Source organism: Limulus polyphemus, unplaced genomic scaffold (genome assembly GCF_000517525.1).
Source record: "Limulus polyphemus unplaced genomic scaffold, Limulus_polyphemus-2.1.2 Scaffold66, whole genome shotgun sequence".
Classification (NCBI taxonomy): Eukaryota; Metazoa; Arthropoda; class Merostomata; order Xiphosura; family Limulidae; genus Limulus; species Limulus polyphemus.
In genome coordinates, this window is record NW_013665676.1 from 904,466 (window position 1) to 920,434 (window position 15,969).

General features: G+C 33.4%; 2 protein-coding genes across 2 annotated transcripts in view; both read left to right on the forward strand.

The window, feature by feature from the left end:
- The window catches only part of LOC106465199, a 51,163-nt gene extending 42,047 nt beyond the window's left edge, over positions 1-9,116 (forward strand). The window contains exons 4-6 of the mRNA XM_013925404.2: positions 414-527; positions 3,630-3,774; positions 5,847-9,116. Coding sequence (XP_013780858.2) covers positions 414-527; positions 3,630-3,774; positions 5,847-8,206 — 2,619 coding nt within the window. The 3' untranslated portion in view covers positions 8,207-9,116. The remainder of the gene's footprint in view (positions 1-413; positions 528-3,629; positions 3,775-5,846) is intronic.
- A 4,948-nt stretch (positions 9,117-14,064) lies between these two features.
- LOC111087319 (receptor-type tyrosine-protein phosphatase gamma-like) lies at positions 14,065-15,056 on the forward strand. Its single transcript, XM_022393576.1, is given in 4 exon segments — positions 14,065-14,147; positions 14,382-14,586; positions 14,756-14,889; positions 14,891-15,056. Coding segments are annotated over 4 exon segments (588 nt in total).
- The last annotated feature ends 913 nt before the right edge of the window (positions 15,057-15,969 follow it).

Genomic DNA, 15,969 nt, shown 5'->3' on the forward strand with positions numbered 1-15,969 from the left:
TGTGTACCAGTTTAACGTTGAATATTATTTATGATTTTAACTGAACAGTTAATTCATTTATTTATCTACTTTAATCTTTTTATGTAGTTTTGTGATTGTCTGAATTAATTTGCTTCTTTCCTTATTATTTGTATCTGTTTACAGGCTCGCTTTTAAATACATAATCGCTGAAAATAATCAATGAATACGTTCTTTCCAATACAACAATAAAGTGTATTATAGCATCGACATACAAAAGTGATTTAGACAACAATAATTTATTTTCATATTATAAAATAATTAACTATTTTTATAATGTAAGAAACTTAAATTAGTGTTCTATACCTGTAATGCACGTTAATAGCGCATAACATTGGACGTGTTTACAAAACTAAACCAGTTACTAGATGAAGTAATGTTTGTTTCACCACCAGGTGGTCCCAGCACAAAAACACAAGAAGAGCCGACTACCACTTACCAATCCATTTACATCAGTATTCTATCTGAATAAGAAACACAGAACAATGGATGACACCGACTTGGCTATAGTAAGTATTTAGTGTTTATATAAATATAAAAATGTATATACTATTTCAAATCTGTAAAAGTGCCATGACGCTGTCTACAGATGTGAAGGCGTTAACGTCATATACTTCACCCAGTTTCGAAACGTCGTAAACGTAAAAGTACTATTTTGCAGACTTCGTAGAATTCGTTAAATGTTCTTCACTTCACTTTGTACTCCTTAAAAACTTTCTGTTTGAGTGAATTTTTGGACAACACATTTAATCATACCACTAGTGAAATCACGTTTTTCTTTGTAGACGTGTAGAAATTAGCTCACATATATTTCCAGCGCCGTTTGAAACGTAGGGGCTTCTGAACTATCCCATGTGTCATGTATGGTGCTGTCTGAAACGTAGTGGCTACAGACCTAACCCATGTGTCTTGTATGGTGCTATCTGAACCATAAGGGCTTCTGACCTAGCCCATGTGTCGTCTGTGGCGCCATCTGAAACGTAGGGCTACTGACCTAGCCCATGCGCCGTGTAAGGGTCCATTCACGTTGAAACTACCAACACCTAGATGTATTTGAAATTAGATATTTACATTCCGGATAATTATCCAAGCCCCAGTGAATTATATGGCATTTTATAATTGTTGGAGTCCAGGAGTAGTAAACTAGCTTTTTATGGAAACTTGGAGTTGAAAATTCAGCATAGTTATACGCACATATGTAATTACAAACTGCACACTTGATGTTCCTAATGTTAAGATGAAATTAACCTACATCGATCTTCACAAATATGCAGATAGCATTTGTAAGAGTCCAAACAAAAAATAAATCACACCTTTAACATTTTATTTTTCTCCTCAGGAATTGTCGAAGAAAACATTATTATAAAATTGTTCCTGCTGCTACTCGACTTAATTCAGGAATTCTATAAAAGTACTGTTCTGGGTGAAACGTCTGGTAAAGGCGTTTTGTGGCTTGAAGCTGTTAATATTTCAAAAACTTTCATTTAAAATATAACCATGATTATTATTCATTGATAGAAGGAATATATCTGTTCACAGTCTAGAAGTTACAAAAGATTTACAATAAGATATTATGGAACAAGTCCTCCTGAAAAAACAACAACAAAAAAAAAACTATTTCATCTAGAGCGTTTGTTGTTAAAAGTCACATAGGTATAACCTATAACTGTTCAGATAGAAAAGCCAAATGGGGTATAGCTCATTGAAAGAAGTGCACTGGAGCGCTAAAAGTCCCTTAGGGGTATATCAATTCAAACAATACAATTCGGGTATTTTAAATACAGTGATTAATTTTTAATATACCTAAAAAGAAATTGAGAAAAGAAAAGAAGATAAGGTTTAGTATACAAAATATGAAGTAAAGTCTGGAAAGATTAATTGCTCATTTAATTATAGATACAGCAATCTTTTGAAAATCTTTGCACCGGGTATAGCTCAACAATATTGGACGTTATCACGATCGTGCTCGCTAGGAATTGTGATTAAAAAACAAAACTTCTTGACGTTTAGTTAATGGTTAAAATCACTTGGATTATGCTGTTAAACGTAGCATAGCTCTGATCAATATACTGAATAACGCAGTGTGTTTTGAAAGCATATCAGATTTTTTTTGAAAACCTTTTGTTTTCTTTTTTTGTGTTTAGTATTATTGTTCATGTGAGACACCGTCAGTTTGTTTTTCTCAAGCAATTACTCTGAATGAAAACGTGAGGTCACTACGATAAGTTTCTTAAGGGTGTTCGACAAAATATGATATTTTAATTTATAGGTTTATCTAGAAGTGTATTTGCTTTTTAAAAATAGTGACATTAGTAAAAAAAAAAGTTATCACTGAACGAATTCAACAGAATTACTTACAATCTAAACAGTTGAACATGCATGATATAAAAACAAAACTTGGTTTCATCGTGAATAGAAACCTACCATATTAATCAACACGAACGTTTTAGTTTCAGTGTACATAAGTCATAAAAATGCTATTAACGATCAGTTGTAATTGGTCACATTCATAAAAGCCAAACACTAAAGATATTTTTGATTGGATTACATACATGCAGACTTTTATTGTCTTTTGGTTTAGAAAGTATATAAAAATACTGCACGGATCTGTCTAAAGCGCCAGGGATTTATCAGTCCCCCTCCCATTCTGAACGTGATAATTCCCACTATATTATCGTGAATTTAACCATCCAATTAATAGCATCATTGTAAATTCTTCAGTAAATGCTAACAGCCCATGAGTGAAAGCAAAACAGAATATGTTATAAAACCTCAACCACATTACATCGGCCATATCTAGTGCCGACAAAGTCTTTCGCCTAGTATCGAGGCTCATTAGATCGGCTGGGATGTAACAAACATAATAGTGGTCTAGGTGCTATAAACATCAACTGTTATGGTCTCAACTATATTAAGCAAATTATTTGTAATTATTATAATTTTTAAGTCACTTAAAAATGAGGTTTATTTATGTTTCGAATTAATAACACAGCATTATTTATTTTATTTTGAACACTGATTATTCATTCATTACTATACTCGTCTTATAGTTCCCTGAGTGGGTCGAATAACCACTGAGTCAACGGGAGAAAACTACATTAGTAATTCTAAGAACTCATGAGTCAAGGCAATGGAAAACATCTTGAGTTAAAATAAATGATATGAATTTTTTAATATTTTAATCTTTAAATTATTTCATATACTTTGAGTTTTTTATACTTTATAGAGTCTGGAACTATTTCTGCGTGTTTAGCAAAGTTGTATAATTTTATCCAAACTTATACAGTCTGTTGTATGTTAAGTTATCATATATCATAGAGAAACTCAATCAAAACATTAGAATTACGTTATTATTTTAGTCTCCTTCTTATCTTTCATCAGAATTTTCACGTGTTTCTTAATCGGACTTGTATCTCCATGACCTGAGTACAAATTGTCTGTGATACATTCGTAATGTGGGGACATCGTCAAATGCTCAGTATTTTGAGTTCCCGCACATGTGCTCAAAACGAATAAGCGCAAGTTGCAATGGGTAGTCAGGTGATTTTCACTTCACTTGCTGAATTCGCTAACATTAAAGTTATCACATGTTTATATCACATGAATTCCAGGAACCAGAAAGAGTGATGGTACCGTTGCGAGGCCATGATTTCTCCGGTCTGGGCTTCAACATCTTCGGAAACATGAGGGACGGCATCTTTGTGAAGGATGTGTTACACCGAGGTCCTGCCAGCGAATCAGGAAGAATAAGAGCAGGTAAAAATTTCACACACTAGCGTATTCATTCAAGCGTTAATTAACGCATCTCGCGTCCTTAAGCTTTGATATTCCAGAATTGAAGTACTATTGTTATCCGTAGTATAGTATTGTTATACATGTTTATGTTTTCATGTATAGACAGGAGTTCATCGCAAAATATATAATATATATAATATAGTTATTTGTTATGTAGTAGTGTAATTGTTTGAGACGAATTGTATAACTTTTTTAGTTACTTACCCTTCTCAGTTCCGGTATTATTTATGTATAGGTAGTTACACATGGCTATTTCAGTACAAAAATTCTTCCTAAAAAATTATTCGCTCAATAAACAAGGCCATCCTTAGTTATCCGAAAATAACATTATCAGCGGAACTGATGGGTTCAGTTCACATCTAGTGGAAACACTTTAGTTTTGTTAGTGCGTTTGTCATTTCGGTGACAGTATCATAGTTTGAATAATAATTATTGTTTCACCTGTTCATTGGTAGGCAGGTGGAAGATAGGGAGGTTCTGAGACATGCTTCCTCTGGAATATTTACAATTAGAGTGTTAGTTTTGGCTTATTTTGATATAGTGGGGTCAAGACATGATGAAATTCAGAGAAAAACACAAACGAAAAAATGTGAAAATAAGCAGATTAATAACCAACTGAAGTGACAATTTTTTATCGTAATCTTTTTTTATTTAACTTTTTTTTTATCCTTTTGTCACATATATCAAGTTCATTTTGGAAGTTTTATCTGTTTAGAGTGAGTCATTATTTTGGACGAAAAACTCAATTCAAATTGGGAAAATTGTAAACCAACCGAAATTTATAGGGGGAGGGAAAGTGTGATTATCATGAGATTTTCTCATAATTTAATATCGTGAATTGAGATGTCTTACAAAGCATTAGAATTGTAACAATATAATGGAGTTCCCTAAGTTTTATAAACCAATGTAGTCTTTATTGATACACCTGAACAATGTTAAAGAAATAGAGATCTAAAACAAAATGAGGGGACTTAAGTAAGGATGTTTGTACAATACTTCCGTATAGTAACAGGAACTGCTTCTCTGAATATTGTAATATACCAAATCCTCTTTGTACTCATACACACACATTATGTAATTGGATTGCGTGTATACAGTTTCAGTAGAAGTCCACTCTTTTTATCTGTCTCATCAGATCTTAGATATTTCCTAATTTTCTGAATACAACCATATCTATATACATGTAGAGAGAGAGAGAGAGAGACATTGCAAAAATCGTCTATTTATTTTTGTTCCATTGTTAATTATCCTTAGATCAACATGATTTATATATTTTTTTTTCAATGTAGGCTCTGAAACACATTATTATTTTTTTCTGTTTATACACTTAAAATTGCTTTCTCATCCAGTTGAGGCACAAAATAACAAACGAAAATGCAGAGGCTTGAATGTTTAGGGCATGGCTTTCTTGATTGAACATGGGAAAGAAACCAGTTGAGTTTTATGGAAAGTCAATACACATTATTTTTATGTTGATATTGACCTGTTCTTACGTCCACAAACTGGGTATTTTTGTTCTAACAGATAAAGCGTGATATAAATTGAACTTGCTGTTGTTCAGTTGTATTATTCTACCGATAAGGTGTAACAGTAGGAATGAGACATTAACTGTAGGCCTAGATAAGGTAATAACACACAAGAACTATTCCATTGTTTCAGATTTTGACAACGAGAACATCTGTGGAACGTTGCTTATAGACTAAAGATGTTCATATATTTCCAAGAGGATCGCGTTTTAGTCTTGTATTGAGGTTGAAAAATACAAAAATACCTCATGTATCAATTAAAACGTAATTTTTACACAAATACACATAACTAGTCAGCTTCGGTTCATAAATTATGCTGTTGTATTATGTTTTCACAATTCAAACACATAACCTGGCATGTGACATACAGTTATTAAAAATTGCTAGTTTCTTTTTTTTATAGTATTTTATCACTAAAGTGAGAAACGTTTTATTACTCTAAATAAATAGTCGTAAGTAGTCAAATTATTGTATTAAACCCTGTCCTAAGTTTTGTTTTGTTTTTAGGTGATCGTATCTTAAGCGTTAACGTCTCTTTTTCGAACATGGTATACGAGGACGCCCTAACAATATTAAGCTATGCTTCTCCATATGATGTTCAACTGGAACTAGAAAAAGTCTCCGAAAGCAATCAAGTTATGTCATCGCCCTCTGAGAGCAAACGTCTAGGGTCTTCTAGTTTCAGTGGCGGAGGTCAACGACTTTTCCATCCTTTGTATAGAAGTCAGTCTATTGATGACCTAACACAAATTGGTAAAGATGTAATCCCTTCTCATGGAATATCGCCTAAACGGTCTAAAAGTATCGGACTTGCAGCCCAAAGGTTGAGATCACACTTGGATTATAAAAATGGAGAGACGCTTTCAGAAGGCGTTGAAAGACCGTCAACAAAGATAACAGGCTCACTGAATGAGCGCATGTTGGCTTCTGCAATGGGAGAGGACGACATTTCTAAGAAAATGTCGACAAGGTCATATCAGGAAAGAAAAACAGAAGATATATCTTTCCAAATGGGTAATAATGGAAATGATAACTTTCCTGACCTTACGTCTCGCTTTCCAAAACCAAGTGAAAAGGAGGAAGTTGGCAGCATTATCGCTTCTGCCAATATTCCTAAAGCAGAGCAATCTCCTGATATTCACGATTCGTTAGAAGAAAATTATGTTAAACCAGAGGAGAGGATTTTTGTATGTCAGGAGGAAAATCGAAACAGAGAAAAAGAGCCCCTAAAAGAGGCAGAAAACGAATCATCAAGTGACATATCAGAGGAGAAAACTCTCTCTCTTCCTCGAAAAACGGCTACCCCAGGAAAAAGAAAGGCACCAGCTCCACCGAAACCTCCTCACTCATCTTATGGCGTAGCGATGGAAACAAAAGCTCTGGTACATTGTTTTGGAGAAGAAAATAACATCGGACATATTCCAGAAGATAATAATTTGTTGTCACCAGCAAAGAATTTTGAGAACGGAAATAATCCTGTTAAAGAATTAAATCTGGTAACAAATGGTACAGCTGGTTCTGACGAAATAGTTAGTTTAAAAAACCTTGAATTGCCTAAAATAATTAATCATAACCAAAATGGTGACTCTGAAATTTCTAGAGATTTTATGAAAACTGGTGATAAAGAAGAAAAAGTTCGAAGAAGGTCTTCTTCTTTGGGCGATATTAATAAACTTGAAGAAGCTGTGAGCCAGTCTCCAACTTTGTTAGAGAGAGCTGTGTCTTTAGACTTTCAGAAACAACTTCTTCCAGAAGAGAATTTACGAGAACAGAACAAAATTTTAAGACCTCCAAATTTTGATCCAACAGAACACGAAGATGTTTTTCTCCCAGTTCAAAAAGTTAGGAAATTTGTAAAAAAGACAGAGGTTCCAACTCATGAGATAGAAGCAAAACATCTAAAGAAACCTGATATTACGCAAACTCCACATGTAAGCAACAGCAAAGAAGACGTTTTAGCTACAGACGATACAGTAATGAAACACACTATAAAACCTGACATAACTTTAAATTTAGATTCCATATCGAACGCATCTACAGTAAGCAAATCAAGTTCCATATCTAGTGTATCGAGTCACAGTGATTATGAAGAAGATAAAAATATTTCCACCCCAGCTAGAAGAGTAATCAAAGTAGATACCATTCATTTGACATCAGATCTTTCTTTCGATGACAAAAGTTCGAAACAGGATCATGTTTCTCCTCAAACAGACAGTAGCCCAGATTTTTCTTTTAAAAATCCAAAGATCGTGAACGCCAGTGCTGCTCATACCGGTAGGAAGGACAACTCCGCTTTCACTGTAGATATACCCATTATACCACCAGTCATTCGTCATCAAGACAAAAATGAAACATATTTTGCTTCTTCTCCCCCAACTCTGTCCCCCGTGCCCAGACCTGAAAATAAAGAAGTAATCGAAATTAATAAGCACGAACTAGATGGAGTCATGATCTCCCACAATGAATATTTGCTTAAACAGGCAAACACATCAAGAACCTACACAAACATGATTACAGAAGCGACTGCAAAATATCCTACCGAAAGCACTGATTTCGAATCCTGGAGCTTTGGAGATGAAAGTGAAAATAAAGTTAAAGAGTACACCGATACCATTAATGAAAATTATAGTGAAACATCTTCGAGCTTATTCAAAACAGCTGTGGAAATTCCATTCACTAGCTCTGGAAATGTTATCGAATATTCCAAAAAAGGATTTACTCCTGAGATTTCTGGTTACACGGTACGAAGTGCTGAAGGAGATGTAACCAAAACAGTCATCATAACTACTAGCGAAAACTCAAATATCAGTTCTACTGGTAGCCACACTTCAGATTCTCCACCACCGCGGCTGGAACTTCCTTATTAAACATATTTCTATGGGTTTTCGAGACAGTGCACATTACAATTGTGCCAAGTATCTCAAACGTAAGTTGAAAAACAAAAGGCTTGAAAATAATGTATTCGTATTAAAGTGGGGAGATATTTGTTATATTTGAAGAGAAAGAACTCTTCTGTAATGCAAAGAGGGTGGGCAATGCATAGTTAGATTGAAAAACTGTAACCCAGCTTTAAGGCTCGAGGCGAAACCTGCATTCCTAAGAACAAGGTAGACCTCAAGGACAACCGGTGCTCAAGGCTGCTAGAAGTAAAAAAAATGCTACTTACGTGTATGTGTTTCCAACTCAGAACTCAAAGACGTTGCTAAAAGTAGTAAAAAACAAACTTTAATTATAACAACTACACGTACTTCTGCATCACGGTACTGAGGTTCAACCACATTGTTAAGTCATTAACTAATACTTGTTTAAGCATAAAAACTTAATATGGTCATTATTCATAAAATAATTAAGTTTTGGAATTAGAAGGATAAAATTCAGACGAAAAGAGAAAGATATCGATCATTGTTTTTATATGTATTTTTAAGTTTATTTCGATATATGTATAAAGAATATAAAAATCGAATCCTCTAGAACGTCTAAAAATAATCGTATTTCGAAGTGTTTGACCCAGTAAATTTTAAATCAAACATTCTTATAATTTACTAAAAATACCACACTATTAATTTGTAATTCTGGGAGAAAATTAGTAGAATCCTACAAGCATATAAAAAGAATCCCACCAAAAAAACGTGTATTAATATCTTAATAAATCCCATCTATAAAAGTAATTAACAGCTTTTGTAATGTACGAATTTATGTAAATATTATTTCATTTAACTTCTTGACAAACATGTTAACATGACTTTTTGTCTAATTCACTATTTGTAAATATTATGTTTTATTTTATTTTGTACATCGAAAAAATAGAATAATTTACTTTAAATAAATATAAGATGTTTAACTTTTGTTTATACTTAACAAACTTATTTTCAAAAATTATAATTATCATAACCTGAACAACGTGTGGATTAACTTTTTTAATAAGATGTAAGTATCTTGTTTTTTTTTTGTAATCCATTTATTTTTTGTTTATGACAGTATGACTGAGTGATAAAGTACATTTTTTAGTGTTGAGTGTAAAGATGTTCCGTTGTTTACTTATTTTAAGAACATAGCAATGTAAATAAATACTAATGTTAAAAATAAGAACTTCTTGTTGTTCACACAGTAAACATTTTTATTTGGAACTGGTCTACATTCATCATTACACTCGACATGTTTCGATGCTCTAATACGTCATCTTCTTTGTGTCATATAGGTCTCAAGATTATACTTTTTTTAATATTAAATTATTACACAATTGTTTAGAAACCATTGAAATACACAGTGCAATCAGTATTTTGTATTTATGGCTATCTGCCGCCGTCCCGAATTTTGAACTACTGATCAGACTTAAGGCAGCCAGTCAGCAGCACAATACCACTTACCACCCACGCTATAGGATCGATTGTCATTCTTGTAACGCGCACCCACAGCTTAAAGTTGGGGAATATTTTGTGGTACCGCACAGATGTGAACTCGGCTTATCAGCTCTAAAATCCCAAACTCTACAACAAGGTAAACATGCACCCAAAAACTTACAATAATTATTATGATAAAAAAAACAACAAAATATTGTTATAAAGCTTAAATCCATGCAATGGGCCGAAATGAAAATCTTAAACCTAGAAGCTCGTAGGCCTAGCTTTTTTTTTTTTTTTACGTGGACTAATATTGATAACTAATCGTACTGTTTTATCAAACTAAGTGTCTTCAGTCATTGAGGTTTCAACCCAATAAATTTAATACCTCTCATGAAGGTGGGCCCGTTCTTATTTTAATGATGTTCAGCCTTTTAATAAACTTATTTGCGCTTTTTTAAAATAAAAACTGTTTTGCTTGCTTTTAATAGCTTTGTACATGTAGTTAGTAAAGGTGAGTTGCTCAGATGAAATTCAGAGTACTGATGCAGAAGCTGGTAAAAATCGAAGAGGAAAAATCCTTTAAGTTTAAAACATAAGTACGTGAACCTATTCCAAATACACATTCAACCTTTGGGTATCTATAGGTTGAATTCTGCGTGTCATTTACAGAAGTCACTCGTATTATGTTTTTTAAATTCATATATGAAACACAAAATTCTAAAGTACAAGATTCTACTTAAATTTATATTATTGATCTTCACATTATTACAACTTTTATACTATTTGCGAGACGAAATAAAAATGTTCTCAATTTATCAATGAAAATCAGTTCATATATACAATACAAAATAGATATTTTGACAAATGCTTTAAACAACAGACACGTTTGAAACCAACCTTTCCAAAACGACAAGCTTGTATACATTATGATTTGACCAAGACGAAAAGAACACAAACTTAAGTATTCAAGTTACTTGTAAACAATTAACATTTGTTTCATCAACGTTAGATGACAATTTAAAATTCGAATATATATATAATTTTTCTTCGTAACATAGGTGTATAATACTGTACGTTTAACCATCTAACATAGTAACAAAACTGACTTAGTATTATATTTCACTAATTTAGTAGTGTAAATATATCTTTACAAGAGCTGTTAATGGTAATATCAAGTTGGCTTGTATGTTTTTTTGCTGGATGTGCTGTAACATCCCCCAGAAGTACCAGACTAATGCTCAATGTGTACTTATATTTTTGTATTTATCGTTTTCATAAAAGATTGATTAAATAAAAAGTTATTTGTCTACTTTCTCAGTGTGTTTTGGCACTACCAGTGAAACATGTTATTATCTAAACGTTAGTTATTCACATATATAGGCGTGATTTACAGAAGGGAGGGAGGCGAGGAGATATTTTCCTCTCAATTTCTATTAACTGGGGAGTATCCTCATCACATTTCAACACCAATAGTATTGAATCAAAGGATTCCTGCACAGCATACAGCAATCACATACTGTCCCTTCTCCCATATTTTGGAACCAAAGTTATGGCCCAACATGAAAGCTTGTTCAATATATTTTGATTAAAAAAAATCAAACTGCAAACAAGTATTAGGTAAACATTATAATACGTGAAACTAACCACGTAGATACGCACGCACAGAGGAGAATTGGCCATATGCGAGAAAAAAACCTTCTTTAAAAGTAGTTTATGAAATGAATCCGTTTTAACAATTTTATTAGCTAAGTTAATATCCACTTTGTTCATAAAAATAGAATTTAACAGAAATATATAAGTCTACTACTGTAGTTCTTGTATGAAGATTAGAACGTTTGTAAGTCAAGATGGGGCGTGGTGGTAAGAATTATACAATAATAAAAGTCAGGAATATATATAATATATATATATATATCAAAAGACAGCCAACAACAACATCTCGTCTATAAAAAGACTCGGAAGCAATAGCCTTCTTGCAGTCAAATATAAAGAAATAAAGTCTGCTTTTATTACAAAATATTTCTTGCTTTCAGTTGAAATCCTATTTTTAGGCCTAGAATGTATAGAATAATAGCTAGACCAAGAAACAAACGTTGCACTTCTTAAGTCATGTTCTAAAAATATCTCTTGGATAAAGATTATATACTAAATGCTGATCTCTGATAAACGGTAGCATTGAATAAATAAAGAAGATTAATTTCGTCCATAACAGACCCCACTGAGAAAATAAAATTAATAAAGGATAAACAAGCACAAAAATCACGAAAAACTCAACAACCTACGAGGTGTTTAACTTCAACTTCGAGCAGTGTTTGTTAAGTTAGTGAAAAAGCTCTAGTATGGCATTTGACAAGTAATTTTAACTTTATGGAAATATTTTAACAATGAACATTTTTATATATTATATATCTAGTAATTTTACTTTATTAGAGCTACATAAAGAAAATCTAGTGATAGAAAATTTTGCATCGTGGCCCTTCCCAAAAAACCCAAACAAACTTTATATATAGAGTAACAAGAAAACAGCAACATCTTAATACATACATAGTTTAAGAATTAAAATATATTAAATTTATTAAGATATCCTCGAGTTTAAAAATGGCGTGCAGTTGCTACGCGATGCTAGTGTGGTGTTCAGTGTCAGTGGATTAAATCACGGATAAATTACTTACACAATATAATGACGATTAAAGGATTTAGTTGGCAGATGATTAACTGATAATTAAGAATGAAAAAAAAAACGTCATTGACCATATGAACTTAGTGTAGTAAAAACAGTTGGACAGAGGCGCTTAACCACAATCAGTGTGTTGTACCTTATATCTATAATGTTTAATTTAGATGTTAGCTAAGGGCGCTTAATGACAAGATTAAACAAGTCCTAGAAATATCTAGAACAAGTGTAGAATAAATACACATTCCGAGAATCGTCGAGAGATTAGTTAAAGACTGAGTTGAAATACAATCAAAAATGTGGTTAAAACAGTTTGGAGTTATAAGGAGATAAAGTTAAGCCAATCAGTTTTCGTGAAGTATTGGGATCTATGTTTCCTATCGAACATATTGAGTAAAGTAGTACAAGTATGCTGATTTGTTTCACATTAGTTAACAACACTTGTAACATAGGCCTACAACATTCGTATGTGTACAAGACATAGTACAAATGTTCAAGCTTGTTATCGTCATGCGAACCTAACGTTGGATTATTTTCACCAAATAATTTAAAAGTTTGGTTTGTTTTGAATTTCGCGCAAAGCTATACGAGGGCTATCTGCGCTAGCCGTCACTAATTTAGCAGTGAAAGACTACAGTTAGTCAACTCTTGGGTTACTCTTTTGCCAACGAATAGTGGGATTGATCGTCACATTATAATGCCCCCATGGCTGAAATGGCGAGCATGTTTAGTGGGAAGGAGATTCGAACCTGTGACCCTCAGATTGCGAGTCGAGCGCCCTAACCATTTGGCCATGCCAGGCCTATAATTTAAAAGAACAACTTGTTCACTAAGAACGACTTTACAAAATTTCATGTTAAAAGTGGGTTATTTTCGGAGGAATTAAATGGGAATTTGAATATATTGGAAATATAACTCTATCTGTTCAAGATAATGACCATGAAGTCAAACAGTGAGATTCAAGCATAACTTGAAATGCTAAAATTATTAAGACAAGATCAGGAGGAATAAGACAAAAAATTTATAAAATGGCAAGAAGAACGTGATAGAAAATTATAAGAAGTCCAGGAAAGAAAGGTCAGGAAATTATAAAAAAAGACCAAGAAAAAAGGGACAAAAATCAGAAGAAAGAAATAAAGAAAAAAATTAAAAGAAGACTAAGAACAAATTTACAGAAGATTAAAAGGAGACCCAGAAAGAATTTATTGAAAATTGAAAGATGTTCAAGAAGAACATGACAGGAATTTAAAAGAAGAATTAAAAGAAAGAGACATAATACTTAAAGAAAAAAAAATTGAAGACAAAATTTCTGAAGCGAAAGGGAATGATCACATTTTCCATAAGTCTATTCATCATTATATTGTCTATTATCTTCTGAGGAGTCTTGAGAGTTTATGAAAGTAGATGTTCATGCAACAGCTCAAAAGAAGTTCAGTTCCGACCTTAAAATTAACACCATGTAGGAGGTAAAGGTTTGTGGCATAACCCGTAGTATTATCAATAAAATAAAATATTAAATAAAACAATAAAATATTTTCCAATATCAGTTCTCCAAGTCTCGGAAAGTGTTTCTTTAGAATAACTGTCAGATTTTAGTGAACTTACCATTGACCCAGTCCAGTATTAATGATGTCTTATACCTTGGATAGTCTGTATTTCATTTACTTTTATACTGGCCATAATATTCTTTCTTTTGTGGGGAAAGTATATGAAAGCAGACTACTGTCATATTGATGACCCTCCAGGAAACAGAGCTTCTTATCTACTCTCAGAAGCATTTGAAGATCCTTAGTACATTTTCATCCCAGTCCACCAGATTACAGATCATGTAGCTAAATTACACGCTGATGGTAATCATGGGTTTTTCTTGAGAGTATCAGGCAATCCACTAAGCCACTGACCTTAATTTGTCCTTTTAACATTCTCAGATGGCTGAAAACAGATATGTTAAAGTATTGCCTATGGCCACAATTATGTTGTATTAAAACTTTTGTGTGGACAGAAGAGGTTTTTTGATTATATCAGTGCCAACTACGTAGATGGTTATGAAAAAGCACGAGCCTGCATTGTCACTCAAGGACAATTCCCTTCAAGATTTGATGACTACTGATGTATGATTTAAGAGCAGCGAGTTTACATTGTGATGATTACCAACTTTGTAGAAGGAGGACTAAAAAAGTGTGACATTTGTTGGCCGAAAGAAGGAACTAAAGTGTATAGCATCATTCAAGTGAAGATGATCAGTTAGGTAACCACGGCAACCTAAAGCCTTTGTACCTTTACCACCCGAAACTTCAAAGATAAAGAAAAAAATGGTCAGCTGAGAGGACAGTGTACAGGTATTACAATACTAACTGGCTCGACCATGATGTTTATGATAATCCTCTGCCTCTCTGTAGAGGTTTGTACACAAATCTTCTGCTGTTAATACTACAAATGTAGGTCCACTTACAGTTCACTATAATGCGGGGGTTGGAAGAATTGGAATGTACATAGATAATGATGCTATGTTAAAGCAGATTAAACACCAACAATATAAATGTATTTGTTTAGCTAAAGCCCATACGACAGCAGATGAACTTTATGGTTCAGACCCAAGATCAATATATCTTTATCCATGATGCTTTGCTCGAAGCTATTGTGAATGGAGATACTGAATTTTCAGGAATCAGCTTCTTTGCTACATCTAAAATGCTATAGACAGCTGAGAGTGTAGATGAAGAAAAGGGCTACTGGCCTTTATTGGAGAAACAGTTTAAGTTGATGACAGCATTCAAACCCAGAGACTTCAGTCTAACTTCTGCCATTAAGTCTTGCAATAAGTCCAAGAAAAGATCTCTAGATTTGTTACCCATGGTGTCATACAAAGTCCACATCACCCCAAAACCATGAACAGATGGCTCAGATTACATAGATACTACTTTCCTTCCAGGTTTCAACAAGATGCAGGAGTTTATTGTGATACAACATCTAACTTATGATAATAAAATGACAAACTTTTGGCACATGCTATATGACCACAACTCCCAAACACCTGTCCTGTTATAACCAATGAATGAAATGTAATACCCATCTTTCTGGCCAGAAATGGATGAAGAGAATGATTATAGGACGTTTATTGTAAAGTTTGGCTAAAGAGTATTCTCAGGAAAACTTCATTACAAACGACTTTACTCTTCAAGTTCTTGAAGATGAATATGAAGTGATGTGTCAGTTCGTATAATGTCTTGGTTGGCCAGAGTCTTGCTCTTCACTCGGTAGCATGTTTTACTTGATCAACATAGCTCATAACTGGCACCAGGAGTACTAGAATGGACCCATAGTTGTCAATGATAGATTTGGAGTCACAGCAGCTGCACCATTCTGTTGTCTATCAACACTCTTCAAGCAATTCGAGTACGACCACTAAATTGATGCATGTACACTGAGTGGTCTTAAGTAAATAGACACCTATTTGTTCGTCATTTAACTGATTTATGCTAACTAATTTGTGTTCACAGAGCACTATATAAATGCAAATGGTCCGCACACTAATTATCTTGGCGGACATGCCTAGAACTCAGATTTTGTTAGAGAAAGGATAGTTGGTCAAGCAGACGGAGCAATAAGTCAG